General features: G+C 43.9%; 1 protein-coding gene across 4 annotated transcripts in view; it reads left to right on the top strand.

Annotated features, from left to right (window-relative positions):
- Positions 1-23,420, top strand: part of Meis1 (Meis homeobox 1) — a 142,498-nt gene that overhangs the window by 64,203 nt on the left and 54,875 nt on the right. For all 4 annotated transcript variants that reach the window (XM_006974826.4, XM_006974829.4, XM_042285585.2 and 1 more), the window contains exon 8: positions 16,911-17,056. In XM_006974826.4, the coding sequence (XP_006974888.1) occupies positions 16,911-17,056 (146 nt within the window). The remainder of the gene's footprint in view (positions 1-16,910; positions 17,057-23,420) is intronic.

Here is a 23,420-nt window from a genome sequence, read left to right as displayed (position 1 = left end):
GGAGAGGAATGGAACAGACTCCCTCCCAGCTGGGGTAGTCACAGTTACCTCCCAGCAAAGCTGAGGTTTCTGTACCTTCTTGCTCCAGGTGGATTTCAGGTTGCTGTCCATTGACCTCACAGCTGAAACCCCTCCGTCAATTTCACATCTTTTAGGCTGTGCAGGAACATAGTTTCCATGGGGACCACCACTGCCTCTTGGTATGGGGGGGCGGGGCACATGGGTCTCTGCTCTCAGCTAATGTTTCAAAAGGTAGCTAGCTTGTTTGTGTTTCTGGACTCCTCTCCCTGGGGGGAAGGGAGATGGTTCCTCTTGTGACTCAAAAAGATTGAGAAAAATCTAAAACAAAACAAAAAACCCCCAAATTCCCTTTGAGCTTCCAATCCACCCCATTTCCCTCTTCTCAGGCTGAACAGCCTGCCATGTCCACCCAGTGTGAACCTCCAGTGTCAAAAGTCAGAGGGAAGATGTCTGCTGGCTTCGTCATCAACAGGTGTTCAGATCTCTGACGTGGAGAGATCCTGGAAGATTCTAGAGTGAGGCTGGACAGTCAGTCCACAGGCGCAGTTTTTATTTCATTAGTGGCTTCACCCAGGCCCCCAGAGTAGGAAGGGGGTGTGCTCTAGAGGAGTTTCCTTCCCTGCTTCCACCTTGTGTGTGGAGTTTGGTTTTTGTTTTGTTGTTGTTGTTGTTTAATAGGATTTTTGTCCTTGCTGCCCGGGGGTAGTAAGTTCAGGCAAATTCTTGCAAGGTTTTGCAATGCGGCTTTCCGGAGAACTAAAGCTGGTAGGTGGTTTCCCATTCTTGTGAGCTTTCTAGATCATCAACCTTTAGCGGTTGTCCTCTTTGTCCATGTCAAGAGGTTTTCCCAGTGAGCCGTCTTTACTTCCTCTGACTCAGGTGCACTTAACCACCATCCAGTGTCTTCCTTCCCTGCCTAGAAAATCAGATAAGATTCAGGGGAAGTTGCAAAGCCGTGACTGCCTGTAGGGATGGATGGGGGAAGGGCTGCTGACACCCTGGGAGAGTGTCTAGAGGTCAGGGAAAGGCCGGCTTGGACCTTATCTCATCTAAGGAGGGTAAAAGGGAAGGGTGGTTCTGGAGTGATTAGGGGGTTAGGCTGCTGTTCACATCTCCAAAAGATCTGTGTCCCCTTATCAGCGGCAGCCTGGTCCCAGCCCCATCTCCACCCGAATGACAGACGACAGCTCAGAAAAGTGCACCTTAAGGTATCTGGTTTCTCAGCAGCCAGAGTGGGCAGTAAATGGGTTACTTCTGCCAGCTACTAAAACACTTTGAAAAAGGCGCAATGAATCAAATTTGATTGTGTGTTTGTCTTTCAGTGTTGGTTTGGGGAGACAGGGTTTTCCTAAGTCTCTCATGACTTCAAACTCAAGGGATTCTCTTGCTGCAACCCAAGCATAGGGATCTATATACAACATGCCCAGCTTGAGGACTTTTTTTTCCTTTCGAGACAGGGTTTCTCTGTGTAACATTCCTGGCTGTCCTGGAACTCGCTTTTGTAGAGCAGGCAGGCCTCGAACTCATAGAGATTTGCCTGCCTCTGCTTCGTGAGTGCTGGGATTAAAAGCATGCTCAAAGATTTTTTAAAAAAAAAAAAAAAACATAGGCAAAAAATGAGTGTTTGCTTCTTACCGTGAACAAATGAATTTTAACTTATAAAATTTTCACAAGGTATTATTTTACCTAAGATCCTTGCCATATCTAGTCACTGTTCTATGACCTTTTGTTAGTATTCTGAACTGCCCCTTGAAATCCTGCACACTCGGGATACCCTCTGGGTTCCCTGTGCAATATATCATAACAATTTGTTTTTAGCTTGTCTGTCAATCTTACTACCCAGACAAAAATCTTACACTTTCTCCACAGGATACACCTTTCTTCTGGAGAACTTTTTACATGACCCCAGGTGTATAAAGTAGATATACTAACCAAACATTTTTTGGTAATAAATCACATAAGAAATTTGTTCTAAAGCAAATTTGCATAGTCATAAGATGGATGAGTCTGGGGACCGGGCTCAGTGGAAGGGTGATTACCCAGAATGCTCTGGCTCTAGGTTCAATTTTCAGTACCACAGATGCATGCACATGACCTAAATGTGCTTAGTTACTTTTACATAAAGAATTAAGTTGTGGCTGAGTATCTGATACTACAGGGAGCAGAATCTTCAATAATTTTCAGAGCTGACTGATATTTCTTACTTTATAATCACCAATGCTGAGAAGTAGATGCAAATATGCAGTATAAAATGGCAGAAGTATGTTTAGGACCATTTCAGAAATGCCCCTATTGTTAGGAATTCTCTCCTAACCTCACATCATACTTTAGACATCTTTGGTTTTATATTTATGCCTGTGTGTGTGTGTGTGTGTGTGTGTGTGTGTGTGTATGTATGTGTATGCACATACACATACATGCACCATGGCAGTGTATGTAAGTCAAAGGACAACTTTCTGGACTGGGTTCTCTCCTTCCATCACCAACTTCCGGAAACGGTGCTTACATCATCAGGTTTGACACCAAGTGCACTATCCATTGGGTCATCTGGCAGGTCCTCTTTTTCTTTTTTTAAATGAAAATCAAGTTATCAACCCAAACAGCAATTTTTAAAATGAAACCCAATACAATCCAGAGATAGACTAATCTGATGCATGCTGAGGAGTGGTGGTATGGAAAAAATTGTTTCTATAAGAGCAGAACACTTTTTGTGCATACTAAAAATACTGCCGTTTTTAACTGTGATCTCGAGTCTGAATGGAGTGTTTTAGGCCTCATTCTCTGTGAGTTTTCTTTTTACAAAGTGTGCTTGTTCGGTGTTCCAACCAAGGCTGCAGTGAAGTTGCATAGTCCAGCACAGCTAAGAACTCCCAGAAACATCTGAGATTCATTTCACATTGAGTTTGAATACATTTTTGATTATTTTTGTGTTCTGAGATCTTCCACTCTTAACAAAATTTTGGTTTGTTTTTTACAATCCCTACATTGAGTCACATGATCTCATAGGGTCATGACCCACAATTTAAGAAGCTATGATCCAGATGAAGATTAAAAAGCTATTTTCCTAGCATGTATCTCATTTTTCTGTCTTAAAGACAGAACTTTGTCCCTGCTAGTAAACAACCCCTCTGTCATTAACAACAGGATAATTTATGGATTAACCTGGTTTGTGGGAGAACTCAAAGCCTGTGCCGTGGTCCCTTTTATATGTGGTTTTACTTTCCAAAGTTTCAGTTATCCATACTCCAAAATAAAAAACAAAACAAAAACAAAACAAGACCATTAAGTGGAAAGTTGCAGAAATAAACAGTTCATAATTCTTAAGTGAATTTTATTGCAATCTACTGTTTATAGTTGTTTAAGTTCATGATTAGTCGTCGTTATTTTCTTCTGGTGCCTACTTTACAAGTTGAGTTTTAGTATGAGGATGTATGTATAGGAGAAAGCATGGCATGCAGAGGGGACAGTCGTTCCTGGGCTTCCGGCAGCTGCTGGGATGCTAACGGAGCCTGTGTGGGTTAGAGAATCCTGGACTAGTAAAAACTTCTCATCCTCACAGGCTCCAGCAGCTGTCTGCTTTCCTCATGGGCTGTTTAGGCAGCTTGGCTACTTTTCTCTGAAGCACACTTACAAAACTCACTTCAAGGTCCCTTGCGAAAAGGGGCGGCAGGGCAGGAAAAGAAAAAAAGAAAAAGGAAAAGAAGCACGCAATGATAAGAGGGTGGTGTCGATATTGGAGAGAGATTTGGCACCTAGGAATGTAAATGGATGGAAAGAGCCGGGAAAAGTAGCAGAGACGGCGTTCACGTTCTAGAAGAAGGATTTAGATCGGTGGTAGCCTCTGCTGGAAGAACGTCTCCAATGAAAAAAAATGCAGAAATGCCCACTCACTGAGCTGCATCACCACTGCCCCGTGAGGTGGTGAACATTCTCTGAGAATCCCCACCCCCCATATGCCTAGCAAAGTCTAAGATGCAAATACAACTGCCAGGTTCACTGTTTGCAGAGGCGCAGAAGAGAGGCTTGGGGCTGGGAGAGGCGAAGAGCTCAGCACAGGTGCTAAGTGGGGATGATGGAGTCTATCTGAACCCTCACCATCTGACTCTGATACCTGCCAAGCAGGAGTGAGATAAGGTACAAGGTGAGGAGACTCTAAGACCCCTAACAGCGAGAGGTGAGATGATTCTGCTCTTTTGCCACAAGCCAGTCAGTCAGTCTTGGTGATGCACTGACTCAGAATGAAGCCCGGCAGGTGAGGAATGTTCTTCCTTGCACAAAGCGGCCAGATCCAGTTCCCCTGTTTCTCTTGAGGGAGGTATGTGTCACCCAACACATTTCTGGCTGTATTTGTCCAGAGGGAAAGATCCTTTGTAATCTCATCGGGAGATTGACACCCTTGGGCAGGCAGTAGGGCGGCTACGGGCCCCAGGGTAACATAAGGAATGCACTGCATCTGTGTGGCTAGCTAACAAGATCGCAGACACCTATGTGCACCAGAAAGTGGGAGTGGCTGGTTTTATGGAGAAGGCTCATTTTACCCTTCCTCTGTCCACCGAAGTAAAGTTGCCAGTGTGCACAGTGTGCTTATTTTGAAAGGCGAGCACTTGTCCCTAATTAACTGAGTCACTAGTATGAGTGGCACTACAAGTCGACAAAAGAACTAGAGCCTCCTTAATCAAAAGGAAACAAGCTTAGGTACAATAATAGATGCATGCTGGGAATTCTCTGCTTTTGAAAACTGTTGAACCTTTTAGGTGGTGGCGTCACAATAAGAGAGTCCTAAGGTTTTTTTTTTTTTTTAAACTTTTCACTTAATCTCCTTTTCAGCCATTTCTTCTTCCTCACTTATATTTAACACACTTAATATCTCCTAATTCTTCTTCAAACACCTGCGGCTCCCTGTTTCAGAGCTTTGCCCGAGCTTACTTCGTAAAACAATCTAATTGGACAGAGTGACATCTCTTTTCTCCCTATCCATCCTGGGCACTTCCTCTTTCCCAGTTTTTTTGCCCTGGGATCCTTTTCCTTGTGGAGTCCTGTGCTCTCATTTTCTGAGCTCCATCTTCAGATGGCTGTGTCCCTGCCGACCCCCCATGCCAACATCTTCCCTCAGATCTCCTGACCACTAAGAACAGAATGAAAAGGCATCAGGGAAGAAGAGGAAAGCACCCAGGAGTGCCTTGAGAGCTGATGTCCAGGAAGCTAGAGATTCACAGTGTGAAGTTGCAACACATTAGGCAGCATGCGTTGTAGGGAGGAGAGGGCACATACAAAAGCCATGACATCCTGGTTTCTCCATGTCACTCCAGAATGATGTGGTCCGCACGAACAGAAATCTCCTTTTTAAAATGTTACAACTTCTAGAGATGTTTTCGGTGAAGATATTTTAAGGCTGTAATACGTTCTGTCGTACATGACTATAACAAATATTTTAATATGATTTGAAGTCAGTAGACACATGAGTTATGGTTCTGTGGTGTGTGTTTCTGTTTATGAAGGCCCTGAAGCAAAGCATGTAGAGGGCTGTTTTTCACTATGCTGACATTCCTTGGTGTAACTGCTTCTTGAGTTCTTATTTATTTATTTATTCTCTTTATCATGCTGTAGTTTTACAAAGCTTTCAGCCTGCAAACTGCGAGGCAGGAAGCCAGAGGAGAAAGCATTGAAGAACCCTCTCTATGGTAGGCATAGCTCCTCTGGTCCTGAGCTTTGCCACGTGTTTGGTTCTAACTTAGTGTTACACAGACTGAATTACTGACGTAAAAATCACTGGTGGTGAGCTCTTCCTGGACCCTACAATGTTGGTTTCCTACTTTTCAAGAGTATTTTATATACCATAGATAAAGAAGTTCTATCTCTAAAAGATATGCACACACACACACATACACACATAAATGCACACATTCCTGATAACTACTAAATATGTGTGTATACGTACACACGTGTGCCCATTGCTTGCCTGACTATAAGATTTCAAGTTTGATAATATTTTCCCCTTTAAAATTGTCATGGCTGCCTAGAGCCTTCTAGACCTTCATTAGCACATAATTTACACACTTGGGGAAACCATTCCAAGAAGTGGTGTGCCTTCCTAAGTTATCTTTACACAGCCGAGGCCTTCGTTCTCAGTGCGCTCCCTGAGTGGCTGATCCAGAACATGTTCCGGATGGCTTTTCTTTCACATATGTAAGTGTCTTCGGTTGGGGGTCTTTCCATTTCGTTCTAGAGTTAGAGTCAATATAAAAATTTCAGTAATATCTTGTAGCGTGCTCACATCTGCAACTGTCTAAAATTCTATTAAGAAGTTCTACAGTTTTTGCAAGGATTCTCCATGGTGTTTAGTTGTTGGAAAATGCTGAACAGATAAAAAAAAATGAGTAAAATCTATTTTTTCTTTATGTTCATCATTGCTATTTGTCCTGTGTATAGGCAACTAATTTGCTGCTGTTCCCTAAGGGAGAGTAAAATAAAAAAGACATACTAGATTTCCAAAAACATAATATTCTTATCTCAAAAGAACCAATTACAGTGATTCAAGTGGGTGGAGGAAGCATTGAAAATGTACTTGATTTCTGAGTTTCTGTTGCATCTGCCCATAGTGCTTTATTTCAGTGAACACCAACACATATAAATGTACTATACTGTGACTCAATCTTGAGTACATGGTAAGTACAGATTGGAGCAACTTCAGTGGACAGTTTTATATCCTATGACTGTAGAGAGTCTGCAGTCTTCATTTAATCCTGCCAGACACACTTGGAGATTTAGGAATGTTTTTTTTGTGTGTGTGTCTGTGTGTTTCACAAAAATTCATAAACATTTCCATTTGGGATCTTAGCTATTTGGTTGGTTTCTTTCCACATTTCTCACCGCATTACATTTTATACATTATTTGTGTTGACAGTGGAGACTCATGAAGTGATAGATGCTTAATTGAATGTGTTATTTGTGCCAAAGAAATAATTCCAAATTTATTTCAACATGCTGGCAATCCCCAACATACAAACACCCAAATTATGACTGACCTATATATACCCACGGATGTTCTCTGACTCATATTTCACTGTATTACATCCACAGGATCATTCACAGTGATGACAATGTCTATAAAAAAAACTTGGCATGTTCAGAAATACAGCTCCCTAAATATGGTCAGGGATTAAGGGGAGAGGGCAGTAAATTGGGGGTTTGTGTACGAGGTGGTGGTGAGGAGATCTGATGGTCAGTTTTGAAATGCACTGGGTTCCTGTAAGCACTGTTTAGATTGATTCTAAAAAGCAATCTTTTCCAATGCAAGCTATGGGTTTTAAAACCCTTCCTTTCTTTATTTTTTTAATATGTAATTTATTTTTATTTTATGTGCATTGGTGTTTTGCATGTATGTCTGTGTGAGGATGTTAGAAGCCTGGAAACTGGAGTTACAGACAGGTTTGAGCTGCCATGTAGGTGCTGGGAATTGAATCCAGGTTCTCTGAAAGAGCAGCCAGTGCTCTTAACCACTCAGCCATCTCTCCGGACCCCATTTCCTTACTTTGACTGAAATTCTATCATTTAAGGAGTCAGGCTGACACATCTTCCTTTATTTATTTTTGGCTTTTAAGAGATCTCACGTAGCCCAGGCCACCCTAGACCTCAATATGTAGTTGAGGATGGACCTTGAACTTCTGATCCATTGCCTCCACCTTTCAAGTGCCGGGATTACTGGCCTGTCCCACTGTCCCCAGCAGGAATCTTATTTAAAAGCCATAATACTTATGGAACTTGAGAACCCACGGTGTGAGTGATTCCTTTTACATCCGACTGGAACCTCCCCAGGTGGTCTTCTGACCATCTGGCTTGGCTCCACAAGGATGCAAGGGTGAGCCTTTGGGCCAGTGGGAGAAGATGAAGGCAAATTCAGAGCAGAGCAGGTGTAAGCAGAAGGAGCAGAGCCTCCTTCAGGTGCTGGGGCACTTAGGAGTCCAGGGGAGGGGTGCCGGACACTGAGAGACACAGAAAAGGAGACGCCAAGGGCAGTTGCATTGTCCAGCTCTTCCCAGTTTGCAGAAACGGGAAAGGAAACGGACTTCCTCCTCAGGCTGGCACTTGACTTCCTGTGCCCAGGACACCCAGGCTGCTGGGCGTTTGCTTGACTTAATGCATTGCTTTGCCTTTGCTGAGCTGACCTTGGATCCCAACAACAGTCTTAACTTCCACCTCTGTGGAAACACGTTCTGGATATCCAAGAGGCCTAGTTACCGGTTCCTGTCAGCATGCCAGGTGTCTGAGTAAGGTTCTGTATGAAGGGCCTTGCTGCTTTCCCAGCCCTTAGTCCCTTTTTTAAGGCTTCACTACTTCATTTCCTTCGTGTTTGTGGATCTGTACTCACACATGCCACAGCATGCATGTGGCGCTCAGAGGCCAACCTGTAGGAGTCGGCGCTGTTGACAGTGGGATTGTATGCTTGGCAGCTGCTGCGTTTATGCCTTGAACCATCTCCCCGACCCCACCCTGCATTCTTCAACCCTAGTTTGGGAGGGGAGAAGAGGTGAGATTCATTAGAAAGGGACACAGTGGAGCGGAGCTTTAGTTGATGAAATGTGTGTGGTATTCTGGTACCTGATGGAGAAGGCCCTGACAACTCCACAGACTTCCCCCGGCAGGCCAGAATTCCCAGAACCCTAGGGACCCACAAGGCTATCACTCTTGTTCCTCCAACTGCCCAGTGTCCTCGGTTCCGCTACCCCAGTGAGTTCCGTGACTGGGTGACGCTGCCTGAGGCCTGTGGGCCCGCTCTTCCTGTCCCATATTGGGAATGGGGTCTTCGGCCCTCTGCCCTCCCTCGCCTCTCTCTGCTGTTCCGGTTCCTGCTGAAGTTCTCTCTAGTCTAGGTCGTGCACTCCCGGGTTTTTATTGCTGTCTGAGGAAGCACATGAGTGTGCGACTGTACATTTATCACCGTGATTACGTTGTTTAGCTTCTGCGTCCTCCGATTGGAAACTCGGGCTGATGCCCTTCACGGTGTGTGTCTCATTCGCGTTCTAACCCATGCCTGTCTTTGCTTAGCTTCCAAGACAGGGTGAGCTAGGGCTTGTTCGGATGTTCGGAGCGGTGCGAGCGCAGATGTGCCCTCTGCCATTCGTGCTCAGCACAGACAGACAGGGTCCTTGGGCCGAAGTGGGGGTGCAGTGCCCTTCTGTTAACCGCAGGGACAGCATCGAGAGCTGCAGCGAATGATGGGTTTCTGTGGGGGAGGGGGTCACTTTGAAATGAGAAAGGGAGGTGTTTTCTGCAAGTGCTGAGACATTATCTTCTGCTTCGGCAGTATCATGAGTCTGCTAAAGGAAGGAAGAAAACTGGACGCTGTCCACAGACGTTAACCCACTCTTGCCATCATTTAACATGTGTAAGTTCACCTACAAAGCCGAAATCTCATGACCGATTTCAGGAGAGCCCAACTTTGGTAAACTTTAGAGCTGTTTCTGAGCGCCAGGAATACGTGTATTTCGAGGTGATTTAGACTTTGTTTCTTTATTGTAGCTTTGAGGTAGGGTCTCACCGCGTAAACCCCAGCTGGTCTTGGATGCATGGTCCTCCTCTCTCCATTTTCAGGTGTGGTAAATCCAGTGTGTGCCAGGGGGCCTGGCTGTAGATCTGACTCTCATTCTTAGTGCCTCCTGTCCTATATGTGCCATTGGTGTGTCTGTATCACACACCGTTTGTGAAGAACATGCTAGAAATTGGCTCAGGGGTAGCCGGAGTCCATAACTAACTCCTTATCGTGTCTTTCACGTGAATCCTCTCGAACTCTGAAGGAAAGTTGTGGTTGGCAGACCGTGCTTTGTTTCCTTGCCTCCCACTGGTCAACTGGGAATTACTGTGAACTAAGACCAAGGCGACAGGAATCACGTGAGTTTGAGCAGAATTATAGAAGGGAAGACAAGAAATTAACAGAATCCTAATGAATAGAAAACACACAAGTTAATCATTGGTTTTGATCATCATCTGTTTCTAATATTAGACGCTGATTAGAAGACACCTGAAGTATACTTGGTTCCTATTTAAAACATAAGCTTGCCATGGTAATACAGAATTTTAATCCCAGTTCTCAGAAGGCAGAGGCAGGAAGATCTCTGTAAGTTTGAGGCCAGCATGATCTAAATAGCAAGTTCCAGAACAGCCAGGGCTACATAAACTTTATTTCAAAACAAAACCCTACAACAGCAGAAGTACTAAGACTTCAGCCGTGGGATATGCTTTTATACATCTGCCGAAACTTCTTCCGCTGTCACCCAAGATTGAACCTTTGCCACGCCGTCTCTACCACAGGCACTGAGGCCTCAGACAACCCAGTGCTGAAATAGTGCTGAGGCAGGTGTGTGGAATGCTGGGGGGACAGCGGTGCCATTTCTTGGAAAAGCTCAGAAAAATCTAAAGTTCCAAGAATTTTAGATTTCTAACAGTTGCTTAAAATGGAAGTTTAAGACCAGGACCAAATTGTCTGCTAAAACCAATTGAATTTCTTTGCTACAGAAAAAACTAGAAAATAAATAGAGACTATTCATATTTCAGTAGGAAAATGAAGAGGAAGCAAATAGCCCTTGCTTTATCTTTTAATGTTGAACTCAGGAAAACTGTACCAACCACAAAGTCCTTTAGTTAGGTAAGACATTTTAAGTGACAACTACAGGAAGCACTGGCCTGTTTCTGAAGGGCTGTGGCAGGCATTCGCAAGCATTTGGACACTGTGACTGCGCGGCTGGTCTTTGTCCACGAGGAGCTTTAGAGCCTGAGAACACTTTGTAATCCTGGAGAATGCATATCTCTTATGCCTTCTCCGTTATCAAATTTCACGAGTGAGGATTTTCCAAGACTTTTACTCATGTATGTCTTGAAAAGAAATGTAACAGGTGGAAATCAAAGTCATGCTTTTTCTGCACAGTGGAAAAACATTTTCAACACTCATCAAAGCACGCTGCTCCCTTTACACTGTGATGACGCCGGGTTCAGAAACAAACCCAAGGATGACTTGGCCCCTGCTGCAATGAGGTCAGGAAACCATGTCTAAAAGTTAGTGGTCTTAGGGAAGTATGATGTATTGGGTGGTTGGCGGGGAGTGGTGGATATGTAACGAAAAATAAAAACAGCCAGAGTCCAGGAAATGCTTCGTGTAGGAGATATCGGTAGAACGTGGCCTTAAAGGTCACCAAGAAGCTTGCCACAGTGCTGGAGGAAGGAAGAGAAGCCTGCTTCAGTGAAAGAACAAGCCCAAGAAACCATGAAGAGCTGAGAGCCACAGAGTGCTGAGAGAGAGAGAGAGAGAGAGAGAGAGAGAGAGAGAGCTCTTCCCACAGGCTCAGGACCAGGTTGTCGGTGCCTGAGCATACCGAGTCTTGGCAAAATCTTTGCTGAAAGCACACTTGAGAAAGAGGCTGTGAAAGTCCCTCCATGCCAGGCTAAAAGCTATGGCCTCCATCCTAAGGGCAAAGGGTACCATGGACAGTCTGTGAGTGCCAGGGGTAATGATCAGATGTGTAATTCAGACAAATGATTCTGGCAGCTCTTGTGCATTTGAAATGAAGACAAATAAGTACAACCCCTGAAGATCTCTGAAGCATTCTAGCTCATTTCTGAGGAAGAAGTGTTCGTAAATTTTGCCATTTTTCCTCTTAACATAACACAGAGGCGTTATTCTACCTGACTTTTGGGAAACTGGGTATCCCAGGGGTCAGAGAAGTGGATTTAGGGGTGAGGTTTTTCATTTTCTGACACTCCTGGGCACCAGGCACACTCGACCACTGGAAAGAAACCTACCCTTTCCATGCTGATGAGGCATTTGCACCCGTGACTAGGGAGGCTGGAGTCATCCTGCTGAGGGGGCCCTTCTTTTTCCCTCTGTAGATTTACTGTGGAAGATCCAAGAGAAAAAGGAAGCCCTTAATGTCCTGCTCTGTCTGTCCACAGTCACAACATATGACAATATCACAGTGATCCCCTCTGCAGGAAGATTGAGCCATCTTCAGTTGGTTTTGAAGTGACCATTTAGACCATTTTCTAGACAAAACAGAATTTCCCCAAAGTTGAAAGCTACAATTACCAATGGTTATTGAATCTAGGTACCTCTCTGAGGACAAGGCAGTGTTATTCCTAAACACCACAAGAGAAGAAAAGTAAAGGAATAGGCTATGATCCCAAACTATGGGGTCTCCACACAAAATTGTAAATGAAAATGTTCTCAAATCTATGATTGTCTGGCAACTTCCAGCAAAACAAGGGGGGCCCAACCTCTCACTTCTGTGTGCCCCACAGTTGAAAGTTCACTTCTGTCTTTAGGACTTTTGCCTCTGTCACACTTGATTTTTACCTGACAGTCCACTGACATGTGGAGTTCCCATCAGTTAGGGTCTAAATCTTAGGCTCTTTTTGGAGGTTTGTTTTTGCTTCCCTTCCAGTAGGTTTTGGGGAATGGTAGTCCCAGGAGGAAAAGGGGAAGATAGTTAAAAAAGAAAAAAAAAGGGGGGGGGAGCAGAGCTTGGACCTGTCTGTAGAGGAATTCCCTGCTGACCTGGCCACTGTGACCTATTGAATAGTCTGAGTACAATAAATGCCGCTTTATCCTGCCTTGAAAGGCAGGAGATAGCAGAGTCTAAATGCCTAGGCATGCTTAAATAGGAGACTTGGGATGTTTGAGTTCAGTGGGTTTGAAATCTGAGCTCTCTGGCAGCCTGGGAATTGCCACAGGTCACCTGCCTTGCTCCCCGGGGATAGGCCCAGGTCTCCCCAGAGACTGTCCACAGCAGAATTGTAGTACAAATTCCTCTCGTTGTTGGTTGGCCTCTTTCGCTAGACCATGGCCTATAAAATTTTGTAAAAACAATCCTTAAATATTATTTGAAAGGGCAAATGGCCCACGCTGAAAGGTTTGACAGTTTGACATATAGTGCGTGGTTTTGATAGCTTGGAAACTGCAAAGTGTGGCCAAGAGTCTCTCCCTGCTTGTTAGAGGCCTGGTGTTGGTGGACTAGTATCTTTTTTGCAGTGCAGAGTTCTTTTGCTTCTTGCAGTCTGACAGGCAATGAGTCTGCTTCAGTGATCTTCAATCCTTTTAGATTAATCTGTGAGAGAGCAGAAAAGCTAGCACCTTCGAATGCGGCGTCCAAAAGCACAGAGCCAGGTACCGCCAATTAATCAGAGCAAGGCGGAACCCTCTGGAGTCTTCTGTTAGCATCAAAGCCTATGCCCAGAGAGTCACGTAGGTGAGGGAGAGAAAGGAACGTGAGTGGCCGGGCCCGCTCTTATCAGAGCCCGGGAAGTTGCAGGAGTGGGTTTCTGCATTAGAATATTGCATACGGGCAGCAGTGTGCACACGCAGGCAGCCGTTGCTGCCTCTGCATAGCCAAAGGCCATTTTCAGGAGCCTCTGGCCCCTCAGTCACTGGCCTGCTAGTTAATTGCCACACGGACTTCATGACACATGGGCAGATAATATGACATTTTCGGTTTCTGTCACTAGCAAACGCCACAGCGTTGCTTGCACTAGTTGCTAAGAAGCTGTCAGAAACCATTAGCAGTGGGCTAAAGTCGCCCTGTGGCATTTCCTCATAGCATCAGCAAAACGGGCATAAATCACCCACCGGAGCCCACTGCTGCCCTAATGAGGCCGTAAGCTTGTTTATGGAGGAGCATCATTTTTATGATTATTTCCACCTTTTCAGTTTGCCTTCACTTGGCGGCAGGAGAAGTCGGCACCAGGAACGAGGGCGCGGCTGACATTTTACAAATGGGCTGCAGAGTCGCTGCCCTGCTGCCGCGTGGTCGGGCCCCGGTGCTCCAAGTTCGTGTAGTGATCTTAAAAATAAAAAAAAAAAAAAAGGAAATAAATCCTCCCGAGACCGCGTCGAGGTGACTGTATCAAATTGCGGAGTGAATTGAAATGCTAAAGGTACAATTGACCATTTAGACTTCTCCTCTGAGGTCGAGACGCTGGGAGATCAATTTTCAATTCTAGAAAGTGGAAGAGGTTAAACAATTTATTAAAATCTATGAAAGTGTTTGCTTTTAGAATACTCTGTTTTATTATGCTCTTCTCAGCCCCCATCTTCTCCATTTCCCTAACCGTGTTGGGAAGGAGCAAGGTTTATTGTTTTAGGCTTTCTGAACATGCACCAGTATTTACACTGGATTGAAAGCATTTGCTTCCAATGAAAATCTTGTCTTAGATTACAGCCCAGCAGTGTAATTTCCCTCCCAGATGGGAGTAAAGTAGCTGTATTTGCCTAAAAACAGTAGGAAGAACAAACTGTGCATTAAGCCGGGGCTGTTTTTGGCTTGAGCTAATGATGTAACAGAAACCTTTTATTCAGGAGAGGTCACTGCCAGGGACTGAAGGGGTGATCTGGCTCCCGCCTGAAAGGCTTCTCCATTGTATCTACATAAGTCTTCACTTAAAAAATTCTGTTCCTAATGCTTCTGCTTTCATACAGCAGAAATAAACAGGAAAGGTTCTGGGGAGTGTTACCCGTGGAATGCAGAAAGCCTCCCTCTCCTAATGGAGTATATAATTCAGGTGCCCTCAAGGCACGCTTTCAGGAATTCTTTTGCCCGAGGTAATGGGAAACTAAGGCTGCTTGAAGGCCTTGATTATCTATTAATGCACAAAGCTGGAAAAAAGTCATCTCCACTGGATTATGGTAGATATTTCCATAAATTATCAATGAATTCTCTCTTAGGCGGGCACTAGGCATTGCTTGCTAAATTAATCTGAAGGGGTTTGAGGTGGATAAAAAGGCTATTTTTGTGAAGGTGGAAACCTATCATGGAGAGGTGGGGAAAACAGTATTGTTAGGTTAGAAGCTTTTCATTTTTAATCACTGATCGGGTCATATGTTTCTTTTCCTTGGCCACCCTCTGCATATCGCAAGTGGATTAGCTATTGCAAATTTAAATGGTGTGGAGTTGTTTTCTTTTCTCATGTTTCTTTAATGAATTGTTATTTTATGTGGTGAATTGCTTCTCTGTAGAAGAGCTTCTTTAAATACTGGACTTTCAAAGAATTTATTAGGCAAACCCAAGGGGATTTCTCATAAAGCACTTGGCTATGCAAATAAAGAGCAGGCAGCATCAACTTAGGTGTGTGGGTGTCTGGTTCACTGGGGCCCCCAACATCAGTGTATCCAGCCATGTGACCTTGAAACACAGGACCTTCTTCATTAGTTGGCTGATGGCTTTGGAGCTGGGGAGTCTTGGTGATCTTTTCTAGGGAGAACCCATTCTATGAGGCTGGACAACTCTCACAACTTTATAGATGTTTAATGCACTAAAATTAAGAATTTTTATAAAAGCTCACGTCCCGAGAAGCTCTGCCAAAGCTCATGGTGTGGTGTAGCTCTACTACAAGTCAAAATGCTGGAATCCATCTGCTCCACATAGGATGGAGTTTATCTCAGGACACATCAGGGCAACTGAGAAACGCTGGGGGGGAGGGGCACTTTTCATGTTACAGGGGCGAGGAGTGGGTCTCCTGAGAGAACAGTTAAGAAGAACTGAAGACTTGCTTGCAATGTAATTACAACAGGTGATTAGAATAAGCAAAATCAAAACAGAGATTTCGTGTTGCGCTGAGGACCTAGAGTAGAAACATGCCATGGAGGTGGTGAAGCCAGGAAAGAAACTCTGATGAGTTCCAACAGGTGGTTATCAGGCAAATTGTATTACCAAAGCGTCAAGCTCTTTGGACCACAGGTTCCCAGTGACTTATTTAATGGGATGAGTGTGCCCTGGGGTGTAGTCATTACTGCATTTCTAAGCCTGGCCACTGAAGTTCTTCATTCTGGGCCCAGATCAGTCTGTCCATTTCTAGAAACTTATTTCTAAATTCGCAGACAGGCCAGAGGGCCTCAGGTAGCTCCCTGGTGAGAAGATGATGTGTCAGAGGCACATCATCAGTGTAGTGGGTTTAGTCCAGTGCTGTTTGTCCTTTGACTTTCCTGCAAGGATCAGAAATAGGTATTTCTAATTTAGATCTTGTGACTTACTTTTGTTCCTGTGATTATATGAGTAACGCTCTTTTTCTCATGTTGTCAAGTATGGGATTATTAAAGGAAAGCTGTATTGTCATTTTATTGAGTCACAGAGCTGAAATATTTTCTAAAATAAACAATTCAAGTGTATATAACAAAACCAACAGAAAAATGGGATCCATTAGAAATATGTTACCAGGTGACATCTCAGTGTGCAATACTTTAAGAAGATATTTTAGAAACTGCCCAGATTATTAGTGCAATACAATTCCAGCACTACTTTTATTTTATTTCAATAGTAATTATTTTTGAATTAAAAAGTATGTCAGGGGTTTTCCCCGTACCAAACTTGATGCTGCACTAAGAAAAATTTTATATCTCTCCTTTGAAGCATTCTATGGCAAATTGCTTATGTGATGGATTGCCTGCCTTTCTCCATCCTGCTCCAACCAATCTTAAGATAGATCACCTGTGGCAGTAGTTGCTGTATTAAATGCATTGTCTCACCAATTGACGTCAGTGACTGTATATGGGGTTCAAATACCCAGGCAGAGATCCCCAGTAACAGTGCCACCACACGGAACTGCCCAGTATAGGTGTTACCCACAATGGAATGATTACCGTGGCAACAAAGCCACTCCAGAGATGGCTATTTCCCTCCATTCCTTTTGCATTTAGTACTGATCTTTGGAAGACATTTTTCTTTTTTAGACGTGATTATTTTTGAGCTGAGACCTTGTTCTTTCTCTTTGTCTTGGAATAAAATTAAAGTACCAAAGAAACTAGTAATCATTTAACTGCTCTTTTGGTTTTGTTTGTATCCAAAGGCATTCTATTTGAATAAAGTGTGTTAAGGTAGCATCAGTCAAAATTTGATTCACTATGTTTGCAGGTGATGGCTTGGACAACAGTGTAGCTTCCCCCAGCACAGGTGACGATGATGACCCTGATAAGGACAAAAAGCGTCACAAAAAGCGTGGCATCTTTCCCAAAGTAGCCACCAATATCATGAGGGCGTGGCTGTTCCAGCATCTAACAGTAAGTGGACTCTAAATGACATATGTAAACTAAATATGGACAATGAACCAGTTTTGATAGAGAAAAATGATCCCCTGGACGTCATGCATCACTGTGTTCCCAGCGTTTAACCAAGGGCTGACACTTACTTCCTAGACCCAAACCCTAAATCAGGAGCTTCATGTGAAGTTCATGATTGTAATTTTGTTAATTTTCGTAAGTTATAAGGCTTAGTAATCCCTGAGTACTTGTGATTTTAAGTATGTATATTAATGACATTGCTTTTCAAAGTGATTCTGAATTACTCAAGTTAGTAACTAAGCTTTCTAAGAAGAAAGTAGAACCCACCCCATAGATATTATCTGTAGTGAGTGCTTTAATGGACCTTTGTAGTGAATGGTCTGAAAAATTGTCAACTCTATTTTGATGGCAAGATGATCATGCAATTTGCTGTCCAGCGGCTTGAATGGACCCTTCCATTATGACAGTGCAGTGAGTCAGAGCCCCCCAGTGAAAGTTGTCCCTGCATTTAGAACTGTAAAGGAAAACAGCAATATAGAGGCAGCTCTTCCTGTGCAGTCCCCTGGGACTCTTCAAGCAGAGTAGCAGTTTATATTGTCTGTGTGAGTACTGCTATTTTCACTGCAGGAATTCTGGAGATGTGAGAAGCTGGAGACTCGGGGCTTTATCCAACAGGGGATTTGTTTGGTTTGGTATTGTTCTGAATGAATTTTATGCTCAAAATATTTATAATCACAATATTTTGGTGGATATTTTGTAAGTGTATGTGGATTTAATGACTTTTAAGAAAGAAGCCAAAATGAAAAGTTATGGATAAAATAATATTCTGAAAATCAGTAAAATTGTTGACCAGGGCATTTTCAATATTATGGATGAATATGGACAGGTTAAAATAGAGCTACATGGATGAATGGAGGTTATAAATGTGTGACTTTGGCTTCAATAGACTCACTCTTTTGAACTTAGGTTACTTTTCTTAAAGGCCTTTCCCCCTAAACATGGAAGCCCAGAGCCCGGCAGCTCTCACTTTCTTGCCCACTGTCCCAGCCATGTTCCTCATGAGTGGGTCTGGTCTAAAGGGACGTGCCCAGCAGTATCTGAAGGCAACGCTAATTCTGCTGCTCTGGAGAGAAATTAATCCATATTCTTCAGCCCTGGTGAATAAACTCAAAGCTGAGAGCACTAGCAACAACTGAAAACAACAGTTTTCTCTTCTTTCATCTGAATTGTCCATGGTCCAAAATGCGGCCCAGACAGTGTTGAGCATTCTGAGTAAAGTCCATGAGATGGTTAGGAGTCTCCGTGAGGCTGGTGGTTTTCAACACCATGATTTTGACAACGTACTGGGTTTCCTTTAAGTCTGATCCTGGTCATTACTTATCTGAAATTCATTGCATTTAGGTAAATGTTTTGTGATCTGCCTTGTGTAACTCACCAACTGATGATTGTCAACCACGGTTGAATTGGAAGGGAGGACAGTGGTGTCCGGGGCCTATGAGGAAAGCACCCATTAGAGAAGGGGTGATAGTCCGCCAGGGTGCTCATGCGGGGTTCGAGTTCGTTCTGAGAGCCAACCAGCTGGCCTGCTCTGCAGTAAGAGTGCAAACAGGATGGCCCTGCACTTCCACCCAAACTACTGCTATTTCATATCTTAACGGGAAAAAGAAATAGCTCCAGCTCCCGTCTCAGCTAGAGAAGGAGCTTTGGGGAGGCTTGATGCTGAGATGGCCCTGAATAAAATATCATCAAATATTGGTTCAGACAGAATCAGGAGAGTCAGGGACGAGCTATGTAACTCACCTGCCAGTTTTCCCAGGTTGTACCCTTGTGAAGAACCTTGCAGAGAGTGGTATTGTCTCAAAGAAACAAAAATCATACACCAAACCCTTCCTAGTAGCACAGTTTTACCTAAAGCACAATGCTTATCTGAGCTGTGTGTTACTGGGACAATTGTAATGGAAATTACTCATGAGCTGTGTGGTTTCTGGAGGCCTGGGTCACTGTCCTGGAAGGGAAGCCCCCTCTCCAGGCTTCTGGGGCTCTCTGTGAACGTCTGTGGAAGTTGCATTGAAGTTTCTATTGGGGACTTCCACACCCTGACCCACTCCAGTGCCGTCTACTCCTGTAGAAATACCGATCGTAGCGATTTCTCAAAAGCCAGTTAGTTACTCTGATGACATCATCTTAAGGCAAAGCTAAGGGGTGTGGGATTTTTTGCCCTTTCCTTCCCCAGTGAGCATCCTCCCACCGTCCCTGTGATGGAAAGAACAAATGGATTTCCATTTTCAAGAAATGCCCTTCCCTTCTTTTATAATCCTTACAGAGGGAATGTCTGGGAAACTTAAGCAGAGTCACAGTCAGGAGCTGATTCCAGTAAATTCTATGGAAAAAACTGTCTATTTGAAAGAGTATTGCTACATGTTAATACTGAGCCTATGGTAACTTTACTTCTAGAGGAGTATCTCTTTAGAGACATTTCCTTAGGAAGACTGTCACACACTGTAAACGATGATGTCATTTCTACGTGATTAATATAATTTATCTGAAAACTCCATTCAGAAGTCTTGCTCTACATAAAAGAGTGATCAAAACTCTGGCTAACTAAAAATAGCAATGATCATTTATTAGCAAATTGTAAGTGAAATTTTCTTAAATACCAAAAGGCATAGTCTAAAAACCTGGAACACCTTGTAGAAAGTAAGTTGCTAGGGTTTTTTTTCTCCCCCTCCCATTCTTTTAAAATAAATGGACTGATCCTTCTATTGAATTTATTCAGTTTAAAAGCTGAAAAGGCTTTCAAGCATTTGTGTGTCAAAGGCGTAGAAAAGGCTTTGTACCCAGCTGCAAGGGAAGGAAACTGCCTTGGTATTTAGTTAGCCACAGGTAGATTTAATCAGCAGTCCGTGTTCCTAGTCCAGGGAGCCGATGGCTGGTTCCTGAACTCCTGGACTCCAGCGGTCCAACCTGCGCATTCCTGTGTGGAGTAAACACAAGAGCGAAGGAGACAAGTCAAAGCGGGGGTGACTACGGAGTGAGCAGACTTTTCAGTGCAGTCAATCCCCCAGCTTAGACTTCCTGAACGTTTGTCAGTGTCGCTAAGTAGGGAAAATCTCTTAAAAGAAACGGTTCCCTGCGAGAGAGAAGGATGAGTGACAAGATCTAGATGGTTAAGGAGAGCGGAGAGGGAAGGACATAGAAGCATTTATTGATGGAGATGCTTGTGCTTGACTGGACACAAACCATTGCACACACTTACAAACTTCTTGATATCTTCATGAGTCAGACTCGGTTTGGGACGTAGGTCACCCCAAGGTATTTCCCCTCCTCCAGGACATACCCTCACAGTAAACAGCCTGCTGGGGTTGGGGACTTCCCCTGGATGTGCTTGGCAGTCCACATTTTTGTTTATAATACTGTGTTATAGAGATATGTCAGGGGACTCCTGGACTAAGGAAAAGTACTAAATACAACGTTCCAGGTTAAAACCAAGAGTCTTTTTTCTTCTTTTGTTTCCCTGCCCGATCATAGCGCATTTTAAAAATGTAACCTAGATAGAAAAGTGGTTAATGAGGGTCTTATTTAGAATGTGAAGTGACTGTGTTTTCCTGCTTGGAGCCTCTGTGTGTCCCAGGCATCCTGAAAACTGGGGGGAAGTGGGGGTGTTGGAGATACAGACCCAGGTGGAGAAAGCTCTCAAAGGCCAATGCTTGGCGCCAACTGGCAGCCTGTCTTCCCGACTCCCAACCCGCCCTTCCACTGATCTGAGGACCCCTCAGGTTAAGCCTTACCAACGCTGTTTCTGAATAAAAGACATGTATTTTCTACGTGTGTTTGTTTCCTTCATTTATTTATTTATTTATTTTTGTGTGTGTCTGTGTGTGAACATCTAGCCTGGAAAATTTTTTTCATATGTGTGTGACCAAATTCATGCCTCAATCTCTGATTTATAAGACTTTCCTCTCATGTGGATACAGCCAGTGAGAGGGCTTGTAGAATCTTCCAGGTTGAGAGTGGTGTTTCCATAGAAACACTATTAGATGAAAAGTGCCCTGCGGGGCCGCCACTCTACGCATGGAGCAAATGGAATTGGACTGGGAATTGATTGCTCTAGAAGAGACAGATGTTGTCCACTGGTTCTGATCTTGATAACAAGGTCCATGGGAGGATCTCAGTGTCAGAGTCTTGCTAACAGTTCTGGAAGTGCCGATCTCTAAACTCTGCAATTAGTTGTTGCAGTGGGAAAGTTCTAATTGATGTCCCTATGGCTCATTCTGTTGATCAAGGTAAGAGAGGGGTCGGCAGGCAGGTTGGTATCCACACAGGGAGCTTTTGGTGACATTTTCTTTTCTCCTCACTTTTTTATTTCTTAGCAGTGACTATTCTTAGCCTGTCATACCAGCTCTGAAGGAAGTAGGGCAGTTTTTAGAAGGCAGAGAGGCAGGTCATCTGTATTTGTAAAAGCTTGCTTGAGATGTCAGTCAGGGTAATACGAAGAACTGCAGCAATATGGTCTAAACCAACCTCAGACCACTTTCATTCTTATGTGCCTGGCCAAAGGAAGTGGTTTGTAGTTATAGCAGTTAGATAGGATGTGTGTGTGTGTGTGTGTGTGTGTGTGTGTGTGTGTGTGTGTATCTGTCTGTCTGTGATGCCTGGGTGAAACCTTGGGTGAAGCCTTGCTGTGGGCTAAGCCAGCCCCCTACTACTGAGACATATTTGTAACCCAGAATTTTAATTTTCTATTTACAACTTGCAGCAATCCTCCTGCCTCAGCCTCCTGAGTGCTGGAATTACAGATATGAACCATGGTGTGTTCTCTGCAGATATTAAACTGCTATACTTCAACACTCGTAGGGAGGAGTGAGAGCTTTTCCTTTCAGATGTCCATGGGCCACATTTAAAATCAAGTCTTTTCAACACAGAAGCGCATCTTTGCGGTCATTCCTTTTCCCATGGACTTGCCCTTCCTCTGACCAGAGCTAGGTTCTGCGGGCACTAACTCAGGCTCAGCCGGCAAATCTCAAGAGATGGCTGCTGCTTTAAAGGCATCATATTCCACCTCTGATTACATAAGAACCCTGACTGCTTCTCATCCAAGTGGGAATCATCTGTCTCAGGAGGAAAATGGAATGGATTATTTAATTATTGGAGGAATGGGAATGCCCTAATTATTCTGTGGTATGCATCATATAAACTCTGTTCAGTCATGAAGATAGAATGGGGGGTAACAGATTCTGGGGCAACTGCTTTCTTTTGCTTAGGTAGTTACTGAAATCCTAATGGATGGGTGATGAATTTTCTTAGGTCAGGTAAACTGAAAAGGCTACAGCTGGAGTTCTTCACCCAGAAGAATTGGAGTTAATACTAATGATCATTGTGAATTAGAAGATCAAAGGGGAAGCCCAGTCCCGTCTTCAAGTCCTTGCCCCAGAGGCCATTAGTGACCCGGCAGCGCGCTCCCCCAGCCTCGCCCCACCTCTTCCCGTTGCCTGTTCTCTCTTGCCCACTCCGAGCTGCGCCCCTTTGACCCGGGGTAATTATGGGCCGCTGATGAGGAGACAGAAAAGGAAAAACAATCAAAAGTGAAAACCCAAGAGCAACTTCACAACAGGTACACAGGGCTCCGGTAGGAGGGTGTCCCGTGCTCATTTCCAGCTGCGACGGGGACGTTTGTTGTCAGGCGGTTCACGGATTTCACCTATGCTTGTCCCTTCTCTGGGCAAGTTTTTGTAGGGTCTAGCTAGCAATATTTCTAAAATTTCCTTCCATTCCCAAAGCTAAGAAAGAAACACATGATATTTGGTTTCTTGGCAAACACTTTTTCTTCCTGGATTCTAGGACTCAAACCCAGGGCCAGCACATGCCAGGAAAGTGCTCTTACCACTGAGCCACACCCCTAACCCCTCTGATGTACTGTTAATTGGGGCTAATTAGATAAAGATTTAGTTTTAAATAAGTGTCCACGTGAGCTCACGTTGTTAGGCCGCTTCTGGCTATGCACATGATTGAACTCTAGCCATCGTTCAGACTTCAAAGCCCATGTCAGCAGCATGGCTGCTTTTTTATTCCAATTAATGACAATATGTTTTCTCAAATAAAATATTAAACTTGGTCAATGAATATGCATTTAACCACTCCTCCTCAATTTAGCTTTTAGAGAAATTAAATTTAAATTGGGATACCACATGTCCATGTGTGAATCTATCTTTTTTTTTTCTCTAAAATAACTCAATCTAGTCTTTAGGAATTCTGTTTTATATAAGCCCAACTCATTAGTTTCTCAGGGCTTGAGAGTTCTAGAAGCCAGCAGTGGTCGCAGAAGCCATAATCCAAGGACTTCAGTATTCCACAGACAGGGACAAAA

This window comes from Peromyscus maniculatus, chromosome 10, assembly GCF_049852395.1.
Source record: "Peromyscus maniculatus bairdii isolate BWxNUB_F1_BW_parent chromosome 10, HU_Pman_BW_mat_3.1, whole genome shotgun sequence".
NCBI classification, from domain to species: Eukaryota; Metazoa; Chordata; class Mammalia; order Rodentia; family Cricetidae; genus Peromyscus; species Peromyscus maniculatus.
This window is presented reverse-complemented; position numbering and strand designations above follow the sequence as displayed.